General features: G+C 40.5%; 2 protein-coding genes across 2 annotated transcripts; both read left to right on the top strand.

The window, feature by feature from the left end:
• The first annotated feature begins 1,474 nt into the window (after positions 1 to 1,474).
• mtrf1l (mitochondrial translational release factor 1-like) lies at positions 1,475 to 6,008 on the top strand. Its single transcript, XM_041050011.1, has 8 exons — positions 1,475 to 2,540; positions 2,805 to 2,884; positions 3,003 to 3,107; positions 3,292 to 3,370; positions 3,955 to 4,118; positions 4,368 to 4,485; positions 5,163 to 5,299; positions 5,457 to 6,008. Exons 1-8 carry the CDS (start codon positions 2,135 to 2,137, stop codon positions 5,667 to 5,669), a joined length of 1,302 nt encoding a protein of 433 aa, XP_040905945.1. The 5' UTR covers positions 1,475 to 2,134; the 3' UTR covers positions 5,670 to 6,008.
• A 267-nt stretch (positions 6,009 to 6,275) lies between these two features.
• Positions 6,276 to 24,961, top strand: desi2 (desumoylating isopeptidase 2). The gene is made up of 5 exons (XM_041049137.1): positions 6,276 to 6,853; positions 14,989 to 15,061; positions 15,304 to 15,397; positions 18,037 to 18,178; positions 20,952 to 24,961. Exons 1-5 carry the CDS (start codon positions 6,815 to 6,817, stop codon positions 21,225 to 21,227), a joined length of 624 nt encoding a protein of 207 aa, XP_040905071.1. The 5' UTR covers positions 6,276 to 6,814; the 3' UTR covers positions 21,228 to 24,961.
• Positions 24,962 to 25,125: the final 164 nt, after the last annotated feature.

The following is a 25,125-nucleotide window of genomic DNA, read 5'->3' on the forward strand; positions in this document are numbered from 1 at the left end:
TGCGCAAAAGGCGCAAACCAATCACAGGAAAGTGGGTGAATGTCCCTTTAAACTATCAACCAATGGGAGCTGGGAATCGAACACTGTATTGTGACGTCAGCGCGCAGGCGTCGTAAACCCCACTCGACGTGGAACGTGGATGAAAATGGCCTCGCAACAGTGGTTGTAACCCCGATAAACCTGTTTATACCTACAGTACTGAAGTATCTGAAGCTACCAAACGTCAGCCGAATTTAATTAAAGGTTACACTATTGTATAAGCAAGAATATTGTAGAGGTTGGGTCACTGTAGTCAAACTAAAAAATCAAACCAATTTTTATATAGGTTAATATCGCTGAGGCAATTCATGATAAATCTGCATAATTGTTTTTACACGTGAAACATACTTTCACAGCACACTATGCAGTGTTTATTAGTTTTATGCTCCTTTACGTTGTTGCAAATATTGCATATGAAAGTTTTATTTCATTATATTTCCCAATCTTCTTCTTTAAGTTTCTGAACAGGCTGAAGACATACTAACAATGTTGCTTTGATATGTATGACAAGGAAAGGTATAACAACCTGAACAGCACAAATATGTGATCCCATATTGTCCACATTACACTGTTAAGTAGAAACAGTAGAAACAATCCAAGAAAGTCTTTTCAGCCTTATTGGTGTGCCAGTAACTGAGGTAATTTTGTGATGCAAACACAGCAGAAGAGACTGGAAGATAACTAAATTCTCTGTCAGGAATGCCTCTATTCACACCCCTGCCTGGAATGTGTGAAGTGGCTCTTTCATTGAAACCAGACAGGGGGGAGTTGGGGGATGTTACACTACTTACTGTGTTTCACTTTAAACATTTCACTTTAATTTTGTAGTTTTATTGTGCACTGTGGGCAGAGACACGGGCAGAAATCTTCACCAAATTCTTGAACTTTATTAGAGTGCTCTCAGTATGTTGATGTTCAGTGTACCTCAGAACACGGAGACAAGCAAGCAGAACTGAAAAGGATGATGGGGAAGCGATTTAAGATCTGTGACAGAAAGTGTGAAGCTGTGTTGGGGTCTGCACCTTCTGAGTTCTGACGCTTAGCATCTTTGCATACTTAAGTGCATAATGCTAATTAAATGAGGATCCCAGTGTCAAGCCTATTTTCAGTTCAACATCTAATTTACAAGACCAGAGTCATTTTAAAAACTACAGGACAGGCAACTATAACTGAATTTTACATATGAGTGTTCACCAGAAAACAAAATATCAACGAAAATGCCAAAGGCTTTGGGCCTTGCATCAATCACAGAAGTCCTGTCATATGTTTTGCTTTTCTTTTTTATATCTTTTTACATTTCACTGTCCGAGTCTGGGTGGAGGAGTCTGGGTTATTTTGTTGCAAAGTGGCGTAATCATGTGCGGAAGTCATCTTTAGCCTGCTGTTAGCTGACTGCAGAAGTGTTTTATGCACTGCGCATGCGTGTAACATTCAATATGTCTGCGCCCTTCAGCAAGGTGGTGAAAGAGTAATATTTTTTTTATAACGAACCTTAACAGTCAGTTATTATACAGCATTTAGATAATTTATGACTGGAGACAGGATCGTTATAGTCAAATCGATTATTATAGTAACAGGAAGTACCTTACGGAGGCATTTCACCATTTGTTATTTCACTTAAAGATCATATGTTAGGTTGCAAGAAATGGCTAGGGAGCTCAGCTGTTTACTTTCCCAAAAGTTCTTATAATGTTATGTAGGTTGAAATGTAATCGTCAGTTGCAACAAGTCCACTTATTTCGTAGGCTTTTAAATTCCAAATTGTTAGGGTGGATTGTGGTAGCTGTCTCCGCAGGAATAAGGTACACCACTTGTGGTTGTTAGCGACGTGCGATTTTACATTTCATTCAAATAAAGCAGTGTTGGTGCACTATACGCACGCCGAATTAATATCTACCTGCTTTAGAAACAGAATATCAATTATTATAGAGGTTACTGGGTATATACATGTGTTATAACTAGGAACATTTAAAATTGTCAAATTTTGAATGAAGTTTGGCCTAAAGTTTCTTCCGCAAAAGAGAACAGCATGAGTCGAAGCCAAGTTGTATGACGATATGTTTGTGCCGCTCTACACCGAATTTCTGCTTATACAATGGCCTACAGAAGAGCTCTAACTCTCCTCCCAACAGGAAAGGAGTGTTTCTTTAGTAAGTTGATACCTTCACCAAATGTCATCAACAAGACTCTTAGATTTCACAATCACTGTGGCAGAACTACAAGAACTCTTTACACCAGTGCACCATTGCTGGTGGCCAAGTTACTGTCGGTGGATGAGCTTTTTGCCAGGAAGTCTCTGCAGGAGTACCTGAGGAAGATGGAGACAGAGTACAGTGAATGTTTGCGAGCAGTCAACAGCAGTTCAACAGAGGGGCAGTTCAGTGAGGACGAGCTGAAGACCAAGAGGAGTGAAGTGTCCCTGCTGGCTCCTCTCATCCAGAGCATCAGAGACCTGGACACCAAACATAAAGAGATTGCTGAGACTGAGATTCTCCTTAAAGGTGAGACTGCTTTACTGTTGCCACACAGGGACAGTAAATAGTCTGAATTAAAACATTGGTGAAATATTTCTCTTGTGACAGTAGCTGAGCTTTTCCTCTTTTTGAGAGGCTTAAATCTGCAAATATTTTTAGCTTTTGGAAAATGACTGAAATGATCACTTGACTGTCAAAGTAGTTGCCAGTTATTTTTCCAACCACCTCATTATTTCAGCTTTACATATCACACAGCCCTAGTTCACTGTATATTTTTGTTTTTCTTCAAAGATGAAGACCCAGCCCTTCGAGAACTGGCGCAGCTGGAAAGAGAAGGCTGTTTTCAAGATATTCAAGATCTTAGACAAAAGGTAGAACTGTGACCATTCAGTTTTGCAACAAACTGCAGTAGTATAAATAAATACCAGGATTAATGTCAACCCATGAGATTACTGAAGATGTTTCCATTCACTGTTTTTCACCAATCAGATCCTGGATCTGCTGATCCCTGAGGAGGAGGCTGATCTGAGCGACCTCATCCTGGAAGTCACAGCTGGTGTTGGGGGTCAGGAGGCCATGCTGTTCACTGCTGAGGTCTGAAATTACTTATATGTATTTATTATTTTAAACTGCTCTTGTTGAGATGATGGACTAAATACCTAAAATGATACCTGGACAAGAAAGTAGCAGCACATTTATTTAGAGATAGAACAATAAATACATTTTATAATATGTTGGATTTTCTCTGATGACTCATACCGTTTTCTCTCCTCCGAAGGTGTTTGACATGTACCAGGGCTTCGCTCAGCATCACGGCTGGTCCTTTGACATCCTGGAACACATGACCAGTGAGATAGGTCAGTGGACACATGCACTAGTGATTATAGCTAGATTAAAGGGTCAGTTCACCCAAAACATAACAAACAATTATCCTACACATTTAGTTTTTCACATTTTCATTTTTCTTTTTCATTTACACTTTTATTAAACTTTTAAGGCAGGAGCATGTACATGGAATAAGAAAAACCTCCAATTTGTTATCTTATTAGTTGCCAGTAATTTTTCTGTCAATCAACCAATTAGGGCAGCTTCATCATGCGTAGAGCTATGTACTGTATGTCAACAAAAATGCAAAGCCCTGCTGCTTTACTTGCATCAATTACAGTGAATACTGCTGCAATAACTGTCTTCAAACACAAGGGGGAGTCTTTGCTTTGCCACTGGGACAGTATGCAGAAAATTCTTAAGTAAGCCCTTAAGTGGAAGAATTCTTAGAGAAAAGTTTAAACATTCGATCAAAATATGTTTTAAAACTAAATTCGTGAAATTGATTCATGAGACCCCCTCTCCCCCCCCTCTCCTTTTTGTGTGAAGAATCACCTGTTTTATAATTTACTCACCAACATTCTCATATTGGTTCTTATTGCTCACCTACCACCAGGTGGACTACGTCACGCCTCAGCCAGTATCAGCGGCCCTCAGAGCTATAAAAAGATGAAGTTTGAGGCTGGAGTCCATCGGGTGCAGAGGGTTCCCAAGACTGAAAAACAGGGCCGAATGCACACTAGCACCATGACTGTGGTTGTGCTGCCCCAACCCACTGAGGTACAGTTCTACACAACGGATGGATGGATGAGACGGAATAATTACACATCAAGTTACAAACATTTTGGAAAACATCTTAATATGATGCAATTCCTGTTGAAATTTTGATGTGACTTAGTAAGATTTTACCTCCGTTCTAATTAAGTGCCTGTTTTAGCTGTTTCTTCATTTCTCACTGGTGTTTAACACTGATCTACCAAGATAATAAGAGTAGTTCTGATCTTCTGAGTGTTTGTGTGTTCCTGTCAGATCTCTTTCACAATAAACCCAAAGGACCTGAGGATAGAAACTAAGAGGGCAAGTGGAGCTGGAGGCCAACATGTCAACACCACAGACAGTGCCGTCAGAATAGTCCATCTGCCTACAGGTAAGAACTGCAAACGCCTTGTGTTGTTAAAAAAAAAGTTTAGCTTTTGTTGAACCTATTTCTTCTTGAAAGGTGACAGATGTTTGAGGGCTACAACTAACATTAATTTTCAATGTCTATTTATCTGCAGATTATTTTCTTGATTAATCGTTTGGTCCATAAAATATCAGAAAAGAGTTCTGACCCTTCCAGTCACAATATCCTAGAGCACAAGGTGACAGATGTCTGGTTTTGTCTATCACTCCAAAACCCTGAGTCTGTTGACTTAATTTGAATCAGTTTACTCTCACCAAAACAAAAAACGTCAGAGGTGCTGTCTTTGTTATAAGGTTATAAGACTGTCTTTTGTCTGGCTGTACTTTGATTAGACTTGATTGACAGTGACCCAACAACTGTCAGCAAATTTTGGGTCAAATGCTGCTAAACTCTGACGGGTGCACAAAAATACGCCTCAGTTGAGCTCTTTTCACTTCAAACCAGGAGGAAGAGTGCAGACAAAAACAAATAAAGAAATATCTCATGTAAAATAACCAAAACTGTGACTATATTCATTAGGACCCTTTTGCTCAAGGAAATAAACAGATTATAAAAATAGGTTTTTCACAGCATTTACAAGGAGAATGAGTACAAGTTAATGGGATGACCACATAAGAATAGTACTTTTTTGTGTTTGTTAGGTGTGGTTGCAGAGTGCCAGCAGGAACGGTCCCAGCTGAAAAACAGAGAGAAAGCCATGAAGGCTCTAAGAGCAAAACTGTACAGCATGAAGCTGGAGGAGGAGACCAGCAAACGCTACAACCAGCGTAAAGTACAGGTGTGACAAGTGATGCTGTCTTTCAGAAATCATAACATTTTTTTGTTTGAAAGATCTAGGATGTTGAATTTCATTCATTACTGTAAAAACAATATTAAAAGTAAATGAACACATCATAAAAAGCTTAACAATGCAGCATTTCTGTCTCCTCCTCCAGATTGGCACCAAAGGCAGATCGGAGAAGATCCGGACATACAACTTCGCCCAGGACCGTATAACAGACCACCGGATTGGCATGACGGTGCACGACATCAGGAACTTCCTGCTGGGAGAAGATCTGCTGGAAGAGATGAACTCCTCGCTGCAGGAGTTCTCCAGTCAGGAGACGCTCATGGAACTGCTGGGAGAAAACGACCAGGAAGCTTCCTGAGTTTGTCTCCAAGGAAGATGGATTTCATGGGAAACTTCTTGCTGCACACAGTATTGCGGCAGAGAGCAAACACTGAAATTTAGGTCACTGCTACGCTGCTTCAAATTCTGCAGTGAAAACTGAAAGGAAAAGGACCCTGGTGGTGACCAAGTCTTAATGCTTCTGCTCATCAAGAACTTAAAATATGTTGATTTTTATGACCTGTGTCTACAGATGGAGATACAGGTAGCCATTTTATGGAAACCATTCGAACATCCAGTATTGAAAAGTAATGTCAGCATGATGGGAGCGATCGTAAAGTCTTGTATTTGGGTCCACAAACCTTTGTACATGCTGTGAATTAAACACTTAATTAAAAATCTGCTGTTGAATGTTTCTATTTTAAAATTAATTACATAAAAAGTAAATTTTCACTTAAAAAAAAAAGAAAAAAAGAAAAAAAGTGATTTTCCTAAACTGTTTCACCTAAAAGTGTCTCCGGTCTCCTGCTTGATTCATTTAGTTTAAGAACTCCATCACCCATAATGCACAGAGCATCAAGGTTGATTCATCGAGTGCGGACTCATCGCGCCGCTCCACTCGCCCACTCTCACTGACCAGTTTTCTCCCAGCAGACGCATCCTGCCTGCCAGCTCCAGCGCTACCGTTAGCAAGCAAATAAGGGAGTAGCGAGTCATTTTTTACTGAGGAAATAACGTTGTATTATCTCAACATTGTGCCGTTTTGCTGAGTGGTTCTTTCGGGAACATGAAATTACATTTTTTTTTCGTGCCAGCACGCCTCCTAGAAGACAAGATTCCCTGTGTAAAGTCAGCCTTTTTCACTTCGACCTCGGTAGCTGAACGGATTTAGCAAGTCCGTTCGTCTTGACAAGCGAGAGGCTCAGCTGTCCGCCGCCGCTGGTGCTCCGAGAGGGTGGGAGGGCGGGGGGGGGGAGGGTTTTGGACAAAGCCAGTCAGATGTTGGACGGTGGGAAATATCCCCGGAACTCAAACGTTTTCACGCCGGGTTATGAAAATCAGTTGTCAAGCTGATAATTTGTCGTTAACGTGCAAGGAATAGGGGGAGGAGTAAGGTCTGTTTTTAAGAGGGCGAGAGTTTGTATCTCGCACCGAGGAGCAGAGGGTGAGCAGAGGAGGAAAAGGATGGCAAACGAGCCGATCATCCTAAACGTCTATGATATGGTAAGTAGAAAAATAAAAAAAACTATGTTTTGTTACTTATTTTCTACTTTATCCAAAGAATATGGTTCTGGTGTGTTTTAACGTAGCCACATCAACAATTCCCGGACGCAACGCCAAACTCCGTTATAAAAAGCGGTAATTTAATGCTTCGTTAGTTATCAGCAGTGATACAAAGGTGAAATTGAAAAACTGAGACTCGTTTACAAATTATCATGTGCCAACCTTCAGTTCGGCATCCATTCATAACATCAAACGTGGCTACTTTTAATTCTGTTTCACCTGATCTTCCTCACTACTTTTACAGCTCAATGAAACACGGCAGCCAGACTCTGAGTCAACTGCAAAAAGTTTGTTTGTGGAAAGGGTTTTTTAAAACGGGATCTCATAAAGCAGTGCCAAAAAAAAAAAGAATTAAAAACATAACTTGAAATAACCCATAGCTTCCTCATGTACTGTTGTTTTGTTCTGTAAATATTGGGTTTCCATATCAGGAGTGGAACAAAAATGGTCCTCACAGTTTTTAAGCTGCTGTTGCCAAAATACAACAGTGGCACAAGTAAAACATTTACAGTAGAACACGTCTTTTACTATTTCCTGTTATTTTCAGTCACCCTTGCCAGCCAGCCTTGCTTTTTGGGATTTCAGTTAACTTCGGTTAAACATCAGAGGATGTGAAAGTAATGTTTTGACCCAGTTGACACTTTTGCCAGAGAGGAACTATGGAATGAGGCAGAGGTTAAATTTGAGTCACTATGTTGTCACCATTCAAGGGTGAGTCAGTATGCATGGGGGAGCAGGGGGCTGGAAATTGACTGATCTGTTGATGAATCATTGATTGATATGGATTCCGTGTCGGACAGAATACACTTAAAATGGGAATTGTCTTTTTGAGGGGTATAAAACCGGCAAGAGAACTGTGAATGGACACTTTACTGGAAAACCACAACCTGCCATAAATGTTCACCAGCCTTCTGTTCCTTATTTTACATCAGATCGTTTTTGTTTCTGTTTTCCATCCCACTCAAAAATTCAGAAGAAGTTCAGAAGATACCAGATATTTTTTTTATTGAAATGGATCAATATGAACATCCTCCTTTTCTAGACATGATTCACTTTTCCTGCTCTCTTTACTTCTATTTTTAATCTGATTTATTGCTGTTGTGCCCCTTTTAGATAATGATCAATATATCATCATAGGCCTGAGGTCAGAAGGATGGAGGTTGTCTTATATGGATTAACACTGAGAGCTACAGAGTCACTAAAAAGCCCCTTTGAAAATCTGTACAAATTTGTTTTCTGGTAGAAAATAGTAGTATTTTATCTATAGTAGAGACCCTGTGTGAAATCAGGACTTGGCTTTGGTAAGTACTGTTCCTACTCACATTTTATCCCCATAATTACTGCATTTGTTCCGTCGTGTCTTCCCTACCCTCCTTTCCTCTATCTCCTGTCGCTCCCTCCTCTTTTTCCTCCCCCCTCTCTCCTTCTTCTCTCTCTCCCCCCCCCCCCCCCCCCCCCCCCCCTTCCTTCTTTCACTTCCTTTCGTTTTTCACTTGACTTGCTGTCTGCATTAGTTTCTTCTCGATAAAGACTGAAGAGCTTTTATCTTTCTGTCTCACTTCCATTCATGTGAACTGCTGCAGGGTTCCTCGGCACACTTTCACACGCAAAGGCTCACGGTTACTCGTGCATATCTAGCACATAGCATGCATAACTTACTTTTACACTCTTGTGCTTTCAGTTCACTATTTTTTTTTTCCTAACTGATCTTACAGTCCTTATCTGTGCTGAGCTAAAAAAATTTAGTGATCATATGAGTATGTGAGGAAGAGAATGAGTGTGCACATTTTACTTATTGAAGGAATTTTGTGGTTTGTGCATGTGCATGCAGATCGACTCACACCCATGCATATTTTTGGTGTTTGTATTTTTGTGTGGGCTACTGTGGGAACAAGATTTTGGCTTGTTTGCAGTAGCGTTCTGGCGCTCACCGAAAACAAAGAGATGATGGCTGCATCCATTCATTCACTTCTCTTACTTTAAACACTTCCTCCGTGTATTGATTAGGCTGTTCAGGCTGTGAGTGCAGTAAGAAAAAGTCAGCAACCGACCTGTGGGGCTTTGACTGGCTGATTGGCAGCTTGACTCTCAACTGTACGGCTGGTGAACTGGCTTCATGCTCACTGACTAACTGGTGGATTTTCTGTCTGCTGGTTGGTTCCCTGACTTACAGAGAAGAAAAGGGAAATGGATGATGAGGTCGAATCTTTTTTAATTTGATCAGTTAATACCTTTTTTCAGTTGTGACTTACAGATCAGTTGCAGTGAGTGCTGGATGACTGATTTTCTTAGTGACGAGTTGAGTCACTTTGTGGCTGACTCAGCTTTACGGAGCATTATAGTGAGTTTCAGCTCGGTTAGCATCCGCTCCACAACTTAACTGTTATTATTCATATAACGTAACGTTGTTCTATAAAAAGCTCTATAAAGCGACTGCTCAGCAGAAAACAGCAGACAGACACAGTTAGCGACTAGCAGGTGACGATAGTGGAGCATTTAGCAGCTGAATAGCCAGATATCAGCTTTTGTCATTTTTGTGTTCACAACTTTTGTTCAACTTGTTTCTGCAGTCCTCCAGTGACCAAAAAAAAAAAAAAAAGCCCAAGAAGACATCATCAAAAGTTTTGCTTTACTGACCAGATTAGTGACTAGCTGTTTACCTAAGAGAAAGTCAGGAAACTATAAAGATCCAATAATAGCTGAGATCATGACAGGGGCGAGACACACACTGCAGGATCCCCACTGCCATCTTAGATTTTCACACCATATAAATAACAGTGGCAGCGAGCACTAATTGAAGGGCAGCCTGGTTGTGGGCAGAGGGGGCAGCATGGTGGCAGTTTGCTCAGTGTGTGGTTCTGCCTTGCCCTGTGGCGTGACTTTGAGCAAGACACTGAACATTTACTCAAAAAAAAAAAAACTGATGAAACGACAATTTCTTCTTTCCATTTGAGGATCAATAATGTCATGTGACTTACGGGAATATCTGAGCAGACATGAGTACAGACAACCCCCCCCCCCCCACACACACACACACACACCACCCACCCTCTCTTCTTCTTCAATTCCCATTCCGTCAGGTCCTCTCCGCCGTCCCGCTCCCATCTTTGCTAAGTGGATTTCCTGGCCAGCTCTGAGTGCTTTAGTACACTGCCCTAATGAGACAGCATTATCTGCAAACCACCTGTCTGCCTGCCAGCCAGCACCGTGCACTACTGTATCTGTGAGAGAATACGTTGGGGCGTTAGGGCATCACGTAGCCAGATACTCAGCTGGGGCACGTTCTGTTATTCTCATGAGTTTTTCTTGTGGATGCTGCTCTGGATCAGTTAGGGACATGCAGCAGTCGTGAGTCCAGTCCTGTCAAAGATCTTGCACAATAGAGGAACACAAAAGTTTACCAGAAACTCAAAGGGTAAAAAAGTATATACAGGGTGTCTTCAGGTCATGAAGAATCTTGAAAAATGGAAAAAGAAAAGATAAAGAGAAAAGTTAATTGACAGAGGTTTTGAATACTTTTTCTTGCCTGCCAGTAACATTAGTTCTTCTATAAAATACAAATGAGATTGTTGTGACAGTGGTTTTTGCATGCTGGGAAATGTTAATTTTTTAAAAATTAATTTTGAATTACTATTTATCATTATTATTATGTATTATTATTACTGCAAGCCTAAATAGCTTGGGAGCTTTCCAGCTCATAATGGGCAATTGTCAGTTTTGGAAGAAACTTAAATTAATCTTCTTTGATGCCAAAAATACAATTTACTAGCAGACTATTAATAGCAGGTGTAGCAAAAATTTACCAGCATTTGTCTTGTGGCTGGTAACAGTTTCCTTCCCTGATTTTTTTTTTTCAGTTTGGTTTCAGTTGGGATGTTTCCGCTACAGCAATGAGCCACACGCTAAAACAGCTAAAGACATTTCATATGTCCCTGCTAATTATTCTGCTCAGCACTGTCAGAGATGATAATCCTTCACAGAGGAAAATTACAGCACCGAGACGCAGCATGGAGTGAGATGATTAAATATACAGACGTTTAACTGCAGCACCCAGTTTCTCTTTGTTCATCCATCTCTCCGTCTTTCCCTCCCTCCACTTGTCTGTGTTTAATTGATTCATAAACATACAAATTTGCTGTCGTGCTCTCACACACACTCAGCTCCTTCTCTGTGCTGTGGAGGAGGCAGGTTTTAACGAGCTTTGAAGTAATGAAGGCTAAGATAAGAGTCTTATTTCACCGCCATGGGGGGTGGGGTTGGGGCTACTGTATTAACTAGCTTTCTTTGTTATTCTTGTGTGTGTGTAACAGACAGGGAAGCAATCAGCTTTTTCCTTACTTAAAATATTTTCCCACACACACACGCTGGGACTCATCCTACATGGAAGCGTTCACCCACACTGCAGCGGAGGCTTTTGCAGTTACATGTTTGGGCATCTAACTGACGCTGAGGGATTTAGAGTCAGTGCAGCGACAGAATAAGGTTCTGTTCAAAGTTTATAGTCTTCCCTCAGTCAGTTGTGGATTTGTGGCTTTTGCGATCGCTCGTAGCTGCAGGTTCCTTTCACTGTCGAGGGGGGAGTATTCCGTTTTCTGTTCAGGATCCATGTCAAGCTTTCGCTTTTTTAGGAGGAGCCTTGCATAGTTGAATTGAAGCAGTGACACAGGAAAAGCTGAAACACTTGGTTACTGAAACTTCCAAATAGACTGTTGAAAGCCAGCAGACCGTAGCAGCCGAGGCTTCTCCTCGGTCTCTGAGACCGGCTGATATAAACACTGGTGGCTGTTATACCTGGACTGATACAAAAAGGATTTTAATACAAAGCAGTTTTTGCTCAGTTCCTACAAAATTCTTAAAATGAAACAGGCTAAATCGAGAAGTTGTCTGCGATGGTGGTTGCTGATCTGGGATTGATGTTGGACATTGTTAGAATGTGGAAAAGATTTTTAAAAAGTCCAATTAAGTGAACCTGAAAGGGGATTTTCTCGTCTTAAAATAAAGGCACTTGCTGACTATTGCAGTGGCCCTTTTTTGTGCAACATATCAACCATATGTAGGTCAGGAAACAGACATACTCTGTGGTATGAGATATCGAGCTGAAATGTTGTGCAAGAAAACCATGTTGGCCCAGCAGTTGTATGATGGTCCAGAATCTACTGCATTTATGTGTCTAAATCATATTCGTTACCCTATATGAACTTGGGTCTGAGTATTTTAAATGACCGGGAATAAAAATGCATTTATCAAAGTAATGAAGTTCATAATTTTTTTTAAAAAATCTTCTTCACTGAAGAAGATCAGAAGGGTGAAGAGAACTGAGCAGTCACCTCAGCAGACTTAACTTCTACTATATTATAAATACGCAATACCAATGAAAAACCAAAATGAAAGGCCTCGTGTCTACACCAGTGTAAAAAGTGACTCAGTTAATAAGTTATATAATAAGTTCCACCTGAGGGGAAGAAACTAGGTGGTGGATAAAGTTGTGTATCTGCTGATAGCAGATTAGCAGTTGTGTTAGCAGGTTAACATGCAGTCAACTACACCAAAGTGTGTAAAGTGTGTGTTTTATAATGCCACACAGGAAGCACAGGAGGTCACAGTGGCAGTGTGATTGAGTGACTCCTTGTTCAGCAGTTGATGGTATTTATAGTGTCGTTAAAACAGAGGAAAATCAGACCTTTCCTTTTCAAAGTTCTCCTGAAACAGCATCGTTACCACCTTAATGATGATGACTTTATTGGTGGGACATTTGAGTTACATCCACTAGCGCAGCACGAGTTCAACCACTGAAGAAGCAGCAATGTTTCGGCTCAATTTGTATTGTTTTTTTAGATTTACGATTGCCCTCTGTAACCTTTTATTTATTCACATACAGTATGAAAAGCAGCTATAAGGAACTCAGAACCTAACTGAAATCTATAAACCTTAACAGTGATGTCTTTTGTTGTAATTGTTGATCAAAGTTTACACATTCAGCCAACTCACTTTACCGCTCGCCCTGGTTACGCTGCCCTTTACAGTTTGCGTCTCATGTTGCTGCAGTAGTCTGAAAGGTGACACTTCTCTCCAGTATTACTTAGTCACTACGACAACGTAAACTTGAATACCTACCGGTTTATTATTATCTGCAGTACGCACACAAGAGCTCAAAAGTCACAGTGCCCTAAAAAAAAAACCCAATTTATTTCCGTAACTCACTCATCAAACCTGCTCTGTCTAAAATGTAATGCAAACAGCCAGAGGCCGGCACAGTGTCCCGATTACTTTTATTATCGGTTTGTGTTTTAACTGTTGCAGTGTGCAGAGGGAACAAACTACAGTGCAGATGTGTGGCAAAGACTGCCAGCTCTGCCTCCACTGATTGTGTGCAGTTACTTACTGCATTTGCATAACAGTAGACAGGAAGCATGAGAATCGTATTTAAATAGTGTTCTGTGGTTATCAGGCTGCTAAATATTTTGCATTGTGAATGTAAATTTTGTCTGAATGTGCGCAGAGCACGATACCCACTCCACCTGATGTCACTCCGCTGTTGTAATTTGAGATCAGTTTGGTGTTTAATTGATTCGATCAGGATCATTTTCTGGTGTGCAGAGGCGCAGTGGCATGAAAATGTAATCGACCTGTCACTGCTAATCCTCTAACACTTCACTGCTGCAGAAAAGATTAGTCAAGTAAAGGATTAGTCGACTCATAGAAAATTAATTGCCAGTCATTTTGAGAATCAGTTTATCTTTAAGGTCATTTAACGAGCAAAATATCAAACATTTGCTGCAACAGCCAATTATTTTCGGTATCAGTTGATCTGCTGATAATTTTCTTCATTTATAGTTTCTGTTGTTTGGTCTGTAGAACGTCAGAAAATAGTGAAAAATGCCCTCACACTTTCCTAACGCTGAAGTTAGTATATCATATGCCTTGATCACTTTGCTTTCACATAAATCAAAGAAAAGCAGCAAATCCTCACAGCTGAGAAGCCAAAGCTTTGTTATGTTCGGCATTTTTTGCCTGAAAAATGTCTTAATTCAGAGGCTTTTCACACTGTGAGGCATCAACACTGTGTGAACTGAATTTGGGTCAAAAATCACACTCTTTCTTGGAGCCATAACTCAGTCAAAGCTGAACACACAGACATGATGCGCACATTATTAATCAGTATCTTTGTCTGGACATGGATTTGGTGAAGCAGTGAAGACGTAAGCTAATATATTGTGGATTTGTTTTATTATTTATAATTTAGAGTTATTATTCAGCATCTTTGAATGCCAAATCAAGCTCTGTACCACGCTCCCCTTCACCATCCTCTGTGATAAGACATCTTTTTCACTTAGACGAACTCTGCCTAGCAACAGCCTGCCCAATCACCTTGAAGCCACAGGATGTTAGCCAGACACACTGCTGAAGAGATGGACGTTTATGTCAGAGATCAGTGCTGCTGCAGTTATTGATGCCCCGAGCCCTTTCTTGTGTTATGTGGGCTTGTCTTTTATTGTCAGTGTGTGTGTGGAAGAGATCTTGAGTAAACATCAGACGCTCACAGCTCTAATTTCAGCCACCTGGGATCATGGGATGGTCGAGTGTCAGGAAGACAGAGGCTGTCAGTCTGCAATAAGCAGCTGATGTTAAATCAGTTTGTGATTATATTTCTGTGGATTAGGTGAATTTTACACGATTCTCTCTCTTGTGTTGTGTTTGGATTTTCCACTTTGTGATTCTGCTTCGCTGAGCGATGTAGTTATTTAGTGCGTGACAATGCAAACATCAAAGGACAATAAGACACTGACTCATTCAGCAGTAAAGTTTGCTTTGCAGCATTTGCAGCCGGTTTTGGCACAGCGAGCCATTGTGGGATTTCAAGTGTGATCCAAACATGGATATTTCCTCTTGAGCCACCATCTGTGGTGTAATTGCAGTGATCTAGTTGGGTTACAAAAAACAATACCGGATATTTTCAGGTCATGGTTGTTGGCACTTGGTTTGTGACTATAATTATTTGGACTTTTGGTCAAACCAAAAAAAAAAGACATTTGAAGACATCTTTTTCTTCTTTGTCTGTTTTTTTTTCTCTTCAGTACTGGATCAATGAGTTCACCAGCTCTCTGGGCATCGGAGTGTTTCACTCAGGGATTGAGATCTATGGAAGAGGTAAGATTACCCAGATATATGACACCACACACATCAGGCCAGCTGCCTGAGGATGGGGGTTCAGAGAGGATGCTTTTTTTACACTCTCCATATAATACATACGTCACTGGATTCCCTTCCAAGCGTGTCTGGCTAAAACTTTAACGTTAAATGTCAAAGACTTTTTGTATGAGAACATTGTGTACTCAAATGTGTGTTTTCATGTTGTGTGTGTGTGTGTGTGTGTGTGTGTGTGTGTGTAGAGTTTGCCTATGGCGGACACCCGTACCCATTCTCAGGGATCTTTGAGATTACACCAGGAGATGCAACCGAACTCGGCGAGACCTTTAAGTTCAAGTAAGTCTGGGAAATTTGGTGTTTCTCTGAGTAACATGGCACGTGAACATACTGAGTAGTCGTGAACTGCTGGATTCACGTCTGTAAGTCTCCTCAGCTCAACAGCTAAACATCGAACACTTTGATGCAAGCACCGTCACCTTTTATTAGTGTTTGGGCCCTGAGTTACTCACAGAACTAAACGGGACCGGTCAGTCACATAATCGTTGTCCAACGGTCACTCTGTGAGCGAATCATTAATTTGTTCACAATGCAAGCCAGAGATTCCAGGCCTTTTCTGTGTATCCAGTCAACCAGTCAGTCAGTCAATGAGCTGGTATCTTCTTGTAATGAGGGCTACTGCTGGTTACTGCTGCTGCAGGAAAGAGAGAGGAAAAAAACAAAGAAGAAACACATGAGTGGGGAGCAGAGAGAGAGAACAGCATGTGACAGACATTTTTCAATTTCACACTTACTTCCTCATGGTTTGTGGCAGCTGATTTGTCCTGGACAGAAAGAATGACAGAAAACGGAAGAGACTGAGCAAGGAAAAAGTGAAAAGGGAAAAATTTTGCATAATTTTTCATGTGATACTGCATGTCGTGACCTTGAAACGAGAGAGAGAAGAGGAAAACTGAAAAAAAAATGCTGCACAAAATAGTGTAGGGTTAAAGTTTCCCGTTTTTAATGCACATTTGTGCATGTAATTCAATCCGGTACAGTCTTCTTGACACAAACCATAGAGTATGTTTTTAGAGCTGATAATTTTATGCTCATGTTTTCAGAAAGATTTTGATTCAGCTGCAAGAGTTATTTTCATTATCAGTTAATCTGCTGATTATTTTATGATTTAGCAATAATTCGTTTTGTATATAAAGCATAAAAAAATTGAGAAAAAAGCCTGTTATAATTTCTGTTATAAAAAGTTATATTCATATACAACAGAGAAATGCATCAAATCTGAGAGGCTGGAAATTTGGCATTTTGCTTTGGAAATGACTAAAACGATTATGAGATTATCAACAAAGCTGCCAATTAATTAATGTTAGGTCAGCCGATTAACTGACTAATCACTGCAGCTCTAGAATATTGTAGGATGTTTCTGGCATATTTCTCCTGCATATAAGTAAATGAGGTGTAAAAGAACGAGCTGCATCATCTTGTAAAACCCAGCTGTATAAAAACAATTGTGTGATTTCTGAAAAATCAAAGGTGTTGAGAGGAAAATAAGCTGATTTAGGTGAGCTGCAGAAATTAAAAAGCTCTCACACAAGTGCGGTTTAGGGCCATTTTCGCTGATTTTTACTGCAGTTGAATTAAAAGTCTGTTGCGGTGGTGAGACAGCAGGGTGCTCAGTCAGTGCAATACATTTTTGGATTCCCAGAATCAGCCGAGGTTCTGTGTTTGTGTGTCTGTCTACCCAGAGCCACTGTGCTGCTGTGTATTACTTCTGCTCTAGTTGATCTGCCCTGTGGCTTTAGACACACTCTGCCTCACACACACACACACACACACACATTTACTGTCTCCATGGAGGCCACTAGACCATAAGTATGGATCATCTGGGACAAATGCCGACATATCATCCACTGCAGCGTCTCGTTGCCAAATGGATCCAACCTTCTCTCAGGCTTAAATCCATCATACTGGTCTGAAACCAGTTCAAACCTCTGATCAAGATATTTTTTTCCTTTGAACTTTAAAGAGACTGAGCAGGTGAATCCAGGTGAACAGCTGCTTATTGAGCAGATCTGGTAAATCCATTTTAAGTGTGTGTTTGCTGTGTTCTCTTTTCCTCTTTAGTGTTAATTCAGGATGTTTTTATATGAATGCCCCACAAGTAATGGTGTTTTTACATCAACTCAGATGTTTTTCAGGCTCAGTCACGCACAAGTCACGGATAGATAAACATGTGGAGACGTACAGTCTCAGCAGGGAAAGGAGTAGAAATGGAAAAGCGTGTAATGATTTATAAACATTTACATTTTCAACCGTTTCCATGTATTGTTTTATATTAATGCAAACATTTGGGATCCCTGCTGACAGGTCACTGTGTAGTTTCCTTTTCAAAATAAACATCTTTGTAAAGCTGAACTGTCCTCTGTCATATGCAGGTCACAAACAAGCCAACATACAAACAAAATAAGACACATCTGCCATCTGGTTTGTGAAATTACGTAGAAATGAATTTTTTAAACGTATATAGCCCAAACTAACCTTCTTTTTTCTTCACTTCTGTGTTACAGAATATTAGGAAAACTAATTAAAGATGACAAAAAGTTGTGGTGTAAAACTGTAAGGTACTGCAGGAGAGAAGTAAAACCTTAAATCATGTTTAAAATTAAAATAAACAATAAAAGGGACACAGAAAGAAGGAAAGACGGTTGTAATATAGCAGCTCTTTACACAGAGCTGTCTGTGTCCTGTCTGAATGAAACCATAATGAACATTTGCATAAGTGCGAGAAAATTGGAGAACGCAACAGATTCGTACGTGCCACAAAAGAACAAATCCATTTGGTACGAGTCGTTCTTCACTGAGGTTGATTGTGCAAAAGAGGCTGAAACTAAATATCCTGAAGTCATTCCTGAGGTTTCATCAGTGAGTAATAATATCCAGTAACACCTGCCTCCACACCCTGTCCTCACTCGTCTCTGCAGAGAAGCCATAGTCCTGGGCAGCACAGACTTTACAGAGGAGGATGTGGAGCGGATCGTGGAGGAGATGGGGAAGGAGTACAAAGGCAACGCCTACCACCTCATGCACAAGAACTGCAACCACTTCTCCTCAGCGCTTTCAGAGGTAGGTGTTCACACACACACACACACACTCTTTGTTTTCCACAAGCTCAACTGAACTTACCTGACATTAGGTCCAGAAAAAAAACAGCACACTAAGTTAAATAAAGTGTACAGTCACTACATCTTGATTTAGTCTCTCCTGCTCTGAATGTGAGTGTTTGCACTAGCTCTGTGTGTGTGGGTTGTGTGTGTGTTCCTGTGTGTGTGTGTGTGTGTGTGTGCACTTTCAATCGGCTTATCCTGGTGTGACTAATGAGCAGGGAGTCTTACAGTTAGCATCTACCACTGAGATGGGGATTAGGACACACTGAGACAAGCCCGGACATGCAGAGCCAGCTGGCACACACACACAAACAAACACACACACACTTAAAATACACATGTACAGATATATATACCACATGTAAAGCTACTCTCAAAGAAAAATACACAAAGTAGTTTAAAGTTGTGATAATCACTCGTCGCTCATACATGAACAAAAACATGCATCACATCAATATAATACACACAAGCAAACAGAGAAACACCCAGAGTTTACCAGAGGGAGGCAATTTTACCCTCAGGAGTTAATTCTCATGTTTACTGTAACCTCATTAATACAGGAGGTTGACTTAAAGGGAGACCATGATTGGACACGTAGATGGTTGTTGCAGCTTTGAAAGATGAAGCATGACAATTAATTCTGCAGAGGGAACGTTTGATGTGCGTGACTCTGATGTCAGCCCTCTCTTTGAAAAGCAAATCAACGTACTGCACCCTGTTAACACTTTGTTTCTGTCTCATTATGTAAGTGGATTATCTGTAGGCAGTGCTGCCATCAATGTGAAAGACAAGACAGGAAAGCACACGACCAAACACACATTTGTGACACACATGAAACACATCATCCCTAAAAATCCAACCCAGTTCTCAGTCAGGCTCAGTTTTCCCTGTTGTTGTGCATGTTGAGTATTCAGGGTTTAATTTTTTTAATTAAAGGATTGAAAATTTCGAACATTTTTCTGATTCATAAAAGTGGATTGCAGTAATCAGACATATTGTGCAATGTGTGCTAAACTGTTCACTTCATAAGCATAGCAGGTGTCTTTGTATTGCACCTTTCAGCAGCAAGACATTTAAATGTGTTTTAAATCAAAAATAAAGAACATTAAGACAAGATGTAAAATAAACTCAAGAATGTACAGTGACAAATATTTGCAGTTGTTTGATCATATTAAATATGCTGTTGATTTTTGAAGTGAAAATAAGTAAATACAACCCCTGCAGCAAACAGGCATTACCCAAACTTTAGAATACAGCTGTTAATAGCATTTTAAAATAGTAATATACAATAGAAGTTAAGGCTGAAGTAGAGTAAGACACATTAAACAGAGGAATCAAAGCTACAGTGTTATATGTGTTTACATCTCATTGCACTGCCCCCAAGTGGCCAAAATAAATGAGTGAATGCAGGTTTGAGGAGGTCTGCGTGGAGGCAGGGTTGAAAAAGACTGAAGAAGATCTTCATGGCTCTTTTCTCCCTTGTGTTTCCTCCTCTCGCCTCCTCTCTTTATCTTCTCTTGCCTCCTAGTCCTAGTTATTTTTATCCAGAATCATACTCGGCGTCGGCTATAAAAAGCCTGCTGATCCACCATGAACAGCTCATGTTGGTGATTTGAAAGCTTGTTTTGTGAGTGTAAAGGGGTATTTGTGAAACACCGCAGTGTGAATTCTGCAGCTTAAGCTTATTTTTATGTCAGCCGAACGCTACACCAGGTGATTTTTTTTTTTTTTTTTTTATGGATTAACTGGAGCTCTCTCAAGTGGATTTAGGCTTCCTCCTCCTCATCCAGGCTATACTCATCTGTTGAGATCATCTATGTTGTCACAATAGAGGGCAAGCCACAGTGATTTGCACTGATTTCTTCCTGTCACAGCACACTCATCTCTGAAGGGGGCGAGGAATCTTTTTCATCTGGCAAACATGAAAATATTTTTGTGGTTAAAGGTAAATCCACTGTCTCTGTCTCACGTGCATCTTAAAAAGCAGCCGATCAGCAGCTTTGGTAATGTTTGGATAAAAGTACATTTAAGCCTTCTGGGAAACACTGAGTTTCTTGGAAGCCATTTGTCTGAAAATGTCGTAATAACGCTGACAGAGCTAAGTGAAGACAATAAGGCGTTTAGTCTGTGAAGGGAAGGAGGTGGGAGAGAAATCCTTTCCAATCCTCCAGCCAGTCCTACAGTCGGACAGTTACAGTCCACGGATACATTTCTGCGATAGCGGCATATGTTATGGCATCTTGCAGGTTTGCCACATTCTTTTTGTGTTTCTTTAAGACACAGAAAGCATGTTTTCCCTGGATGTTTCTAAAATTGTTCACTTGAGTCACCTCATAAGAGAATGGCAGGAGGTATTTTCAAGTTATCCATTCGTTATTTCCAATTTTTTTTCACATTTATATGGAAGTCACAAGGGAACTGACAAATGTAGCTTTATAGACAAATGACTTAACTGTTATTAGAAACAGATACTGGCCTCACTCTGGGCAGATTGTTGGTATTTTGTGTTGTGCTTATGAACTCCAGCAGTCACCTTTCCTGCTGCCAAACAAACTCTCCAACCAACAGCACAAAGACTGAAACCGTTAATCAGTTATCAAAATAACTGATTAATCGACTAATCGTTGGAGAATGAGAGGACAGCATTAAACTGTAGAAACTGTTATTTTAAGAACTATAATGACATTTTTCTCTCTCTTCCATTCCACCCTCTATTTTTCTCCCCTACTCAGATCCTGTGTGGCAGGGAGATCCCTCGCTGGGTCAACCGCCTGGCCTACTTCAGCTCCTGTGTGCCATTCCTCCAGAGCTGCCTGCCCAAAGAGTGGCTGACCCCGGCTGCCTTACAGTCCAGCGTCAGCCAGGAGCTCCACGGAGGAGGGGAGCTGGAGGAGGCCGAGGACGCCGCTGCCACAGCCTCCCTGGCCTCCATGTCGCCCTGCTCACCCTCATCCTCCTCCAGCCCCTCATCCTTGCCTCGACATTCTCGCCACCAGCCTCGCCGGTAGTAGGTGCAAGGTCTGCTGGGAAACTTGGGGCCCGGGGTTGTGGTCATGAAACAGAATAGCTGCAGCGGCTGATGAGTCCAGCTACAGCGAGATGTCCTGTCAGACTGTCCTGGGGAAAGGCATTTCTGCCTGCTCTGGGTACGAATGTCAGCCAAATCCCTGCAATGATCCACAGCAGTGGAATGTTTTTTTCCTCGCAGGCGGAAGGAGCTCCTGCCGCTGACAAAGGCAGGATCATCTCTCTGCGAACATGGCTGGCGGATTACAGCATCCCATCTAAAATCCAAACTATTTCCCCTCATGTCTCTTTTATAATTTTACCGGTCAAATCGCAATGGAGAATGGAAGCAGGGCCGTTTGTTTTCCCACCAAAGTGATTTATAATTTAAGAACATTTACCAGCCACATTCAGATTTTACCAGCAGTCATTTGGTGGATGGTGCTAAGCTCTGCCTTGTTGTAGTGGAATCCAGAGAAATGCAGGTTTGGGTCAGTTCATAACCATGAGCCCACGCCAAAGGAGAGAAATTAACATGTAGAGTGGATGTTCAGTAAGAATGTTCATTATTCTGCAGCCACATTTTTAGGCTCAGTGCTGACTGATGTCTCTGGTTTCTTAATTTTCCTGAGGCTACAGCTGTGTTGCCATCAAACTTGTGTCTGAGTGGCCGACATGTATGAAAAATGTCAGAGGGTTTGACCTTACCACTCGTCACTAGTTTTTCATTTGTTTGGAGCTCAAAAATCTAGAAATCTTAAAGACAATGTTTTGATCCCAGTTAGATCTTCTGCTGCTTAAAAATAGACACCACACACACACATATATACACACCAACAGGCTTTAGGTTTCAAAGAAGGTACATTTAATTTTTCTTTTAAATCACTTCTAGCCAAGCACTGGTGTAATTTGACTGTGGCTGATAAATGTTTCCAGTGCAGCCAGCTGTAGTTAGAATCTGCTGAATACTGGGCTGGTGAACCTTTGATACCAGCAGGTGGACTGTTTGCCTCAAAATGCTGTGTGCGTATCAGGACCTCAGCCTTTTGTTCTTTTTCTATCACAGAAAGCTGGATCGACTACAGTCAGCCTCATGTTCGTCAAACTCCACATAGTCACAAATAAACTGATCCAGAACCGTTATCTAAATGGGGGGAAATCCGTAACACACCTTGGATGGGTTCAGTACCAGGTAGCCTTTGCTTCCCGAGTCCCTTTCTTTGTCCCTTTTTTTTGTCCGGTAACTGTAACAGCTGTTCCTACCTGCCTGTCATGGAAGAACCACACCTGATTGGACAAAGTTTAGCCCAATGAAGCAGATTTTTAAAATGCATCAGCCTGTAAAGTAATAATCATGATAGAGTTACACTTATTTCTTCACCAATAATGTTTTTCTTCTTGTTAAAGTTTCATAAATATATTTAAGAATTAGGTTGCAGGGTTACCAAGAAGATTCTGAGTTTCAATCCCAGAGTAAAACAGTGAATTCTTTCTTAGTAGCAACTGCCAAGGTGCCTTTGAGCAAGGTACTTAACCTACAAGTGTCCCAGTGGCCACCAGTAGAAGACTGTGGTTGAACTGGATTGCTCTTTTGTAAGTGTAATGTTTTGTCTTTCCTCAAATAAGTCAAGTATCTGTTGAAGGACACAATGTTGACAGAAATGTCTGAAGAAGGAGCAAAGGGAGGGAAAGAGAGGAAGAGGAGCCCTCTTTAACTGACCTGTGATCAGCCCTGCACTCCTCACAGTCCAGTTCCTCACATCTGTGCCCAGTTAGGGATGACGCACACTGGTGTTAATTCAGAGCATCACAAACACATTTCAGGTTTCATTTTGAAAGAATCCGCTTTAATTTTATGTTGGAAAAACTAAACTAACTAACTAACTAACTAAACTAAAATCATCATGGACGATCTTTTTAATCAAAAAAAGAAAAGGTTACATATAATTTTACAAGAAGATGCTGCTTTTCCAAAATGACGAGCACCTCATTTAAACTTCTCTATATGCTGTTAGCAACACCACGTATGCTGCATAATGTGTACTGTCCCAAACAAGAGCCATGGATGTGTTGAAAATATATTTCTCAGCTGATTTAACTTGTTTTGCTGGAAGTCTGAGGACAAGCAGGAAAACTTGTTTATGGGTTTTTGTTTTTGTTTATTTTTTGTAAATCCTTTATTGTATTTCTATGATATATGGACTCTGGCCTTTTTGTCTGTTTTGTTTATGTTTGATAAACTCAGGACTCCAAAAGGCTTTGTAATATAATCCTTTCAACTTTTTTATCCCACGTTTTATGTTTGTGTTGTTGTTGCTTTTTCTAATGCAGTAGTCACTCCATAGAGCTTTTGAAGAACGCACTGTGGCGGTGCAGTTTTATACTCTTCTCTTTGGTAAAAAACAAACAAACAAAAAAAGCTTTTGTTTACAACCTGGGTGTTTGTATGTGAGCCTGTGCTGCTCGTTGTTTTCCTGTCTGTGCATGAATGTGTGAGTGTGTGTGCACACTTGTATTATAAATGGTTAGTATCAACAAGCTGCCAACTGGGCCACATTTCTATACATCACACACACACACATATTCTGCAAAAGGGATCCATCTTCACAAATGTAGCTGGTGTTTCCAAGATTTTTTTTGTTTCCAAAATATTGCTGCATCTTCAAGAGATTGGATTTCTTTAAACGTGTGAATTTTTGTCCTCAGTCCTAAATGTAGGATATATTCAGTTACATTATTTTGGAGCACTGATTTTGCGGATGGTTTTCAGGACTTTGTTCTCTAACCAGTAAACCAAACCGAAGCAGTGTTAAAGCAGGACCCACTGGACAACAGTGACATTTCTCATGAAACCAGCATATTTATCTGATGTGGGGTGAGAGGATTCAACTCGCTGTGTTATGAGCTTAATTTTAAATGTTACTTTTTTTTTGTAAATCTGAATAAGAAAACGTAAACTTTATTTTTAATGCACTGACACAGGCTGACGCACACACCTGTACTGCTCATGTCAGCGCCCTCTGCTGGCTGTTATCTGTACTGTTACTTGTCTGTGCTTAACCTCACAGACGCTGAGGTTTCCCTTAACCTTCATAGCTTCAGACAGTTTGTTCATCATCTACTGACAAATACACAATATCTCATCAGACACGAATTGTCCACCAGCCGAACTGGATTAACCAACATATGCAGCCTTTTGTTTCAAAATGCTGAGGAAGAAAATTGTCCTTTCAGTTCATATTGCAATGTTTAACATCATTTCAAGTTCCACAAATCACCATTACTGAGGCCAAAGACAGCAACAACTCCACCAGTCCTTTTTTTTCTTAACAGCCACTTAGCATTATCACAGCTTTTTTTTAATGAATGTCTCGTTTTGGAATGAAACCCTAATTCTTTTAATAAATGTACTTATTTAATTATAATAGTAAATGTCCTATCAAAGGACTCTTTGTGGGATATTTGCACCACGTGTGTGTGAGCTATGAATGTAAATTGGGAAACCTCAGTCATCCAAACCCCGGAGAAAACTGACTTCAGCTGTTTTACAGAGAATTTTCACAGAGACGTCTGTGAAACCAACCTGATTTGTTACCTGTTGGACAGTTATTAAAGAGAAGTATACAATCTGTGACTCCGATTCTGTGTCCTGACTGTTTTGTTAAATTAGTTTCTTGGTTATGCTAGGCGTCTTTATTATGGAGTCTCAAAGTGTTCAATAATAAATAAATAAAAATGCGGAAAATTGACTTTTATTTCATCATAAAGATTTTTATTTCAGAACACCCCATTTCAAGAGTCTTATTAAGGGTCTTGTTTCATTTTAGCTTGTTTTTTTTTTTTTAATTTCATGTCAAGTTTTCTTAAATAATGACACATTTGATTTCATTATGTCACTGA

Source organism: Toxotes jaculatrix, chromosome 11 (genome assembly GCF_017976425.1).
Source record: "Toxotes jaculatrix isolate fToxJac2 chromosome 11, fToxJac2.pri, whole genome shotgun sequence".
Taxonomy (NCBI): Eukaryota; Metazoa; Chordata; class Actinopteri; family Toxotidae; genus Toxotes; species Toxotes jaculatrix.

Coding starts and splice junctions, on each gene's coding strand:
- desi2 (XM_041049137.1), top strand. CDS start 6,815: ATGGCAAACGAGCCGATCATCCTAAACGTCTATGATATG. Junction 6,854..14,988: donor TCCTAAACGTCTATGATATG/GTAAGTAGAAAA, acceptor TTTTCTCTTCAG/TACTGGATCAATGAGTTCAC. Junction 15,062..15,303: donor GATTGAGATCTATGGAAGAG/GTAAGATTACCC, acceptor GTGTGTGTGTAG/AGTTTGCCTATGGCGGACAC.
- mtrf1l (XM_041050011.1), top strand. CDS start 2,135: ATGGCCTACAGAAGAGCTCTAACTCTCCTCCCAACAGGAAAGGAGTGT. Junction 2,885..3,002: donor TTCAAGATCTTAGACAAAAG/GTAGAACTGTGA, acceptor TTCACCAATCAG/ATCCTGGATCTGCTGATCCC. Junction 4,486..5,162: donor AATAGTCCATCTGCCTACAG/GTAAGAACTGCA, acceptor TGTGTTTGTTAG/GTGTGGTTGCAGAGTGCCAG.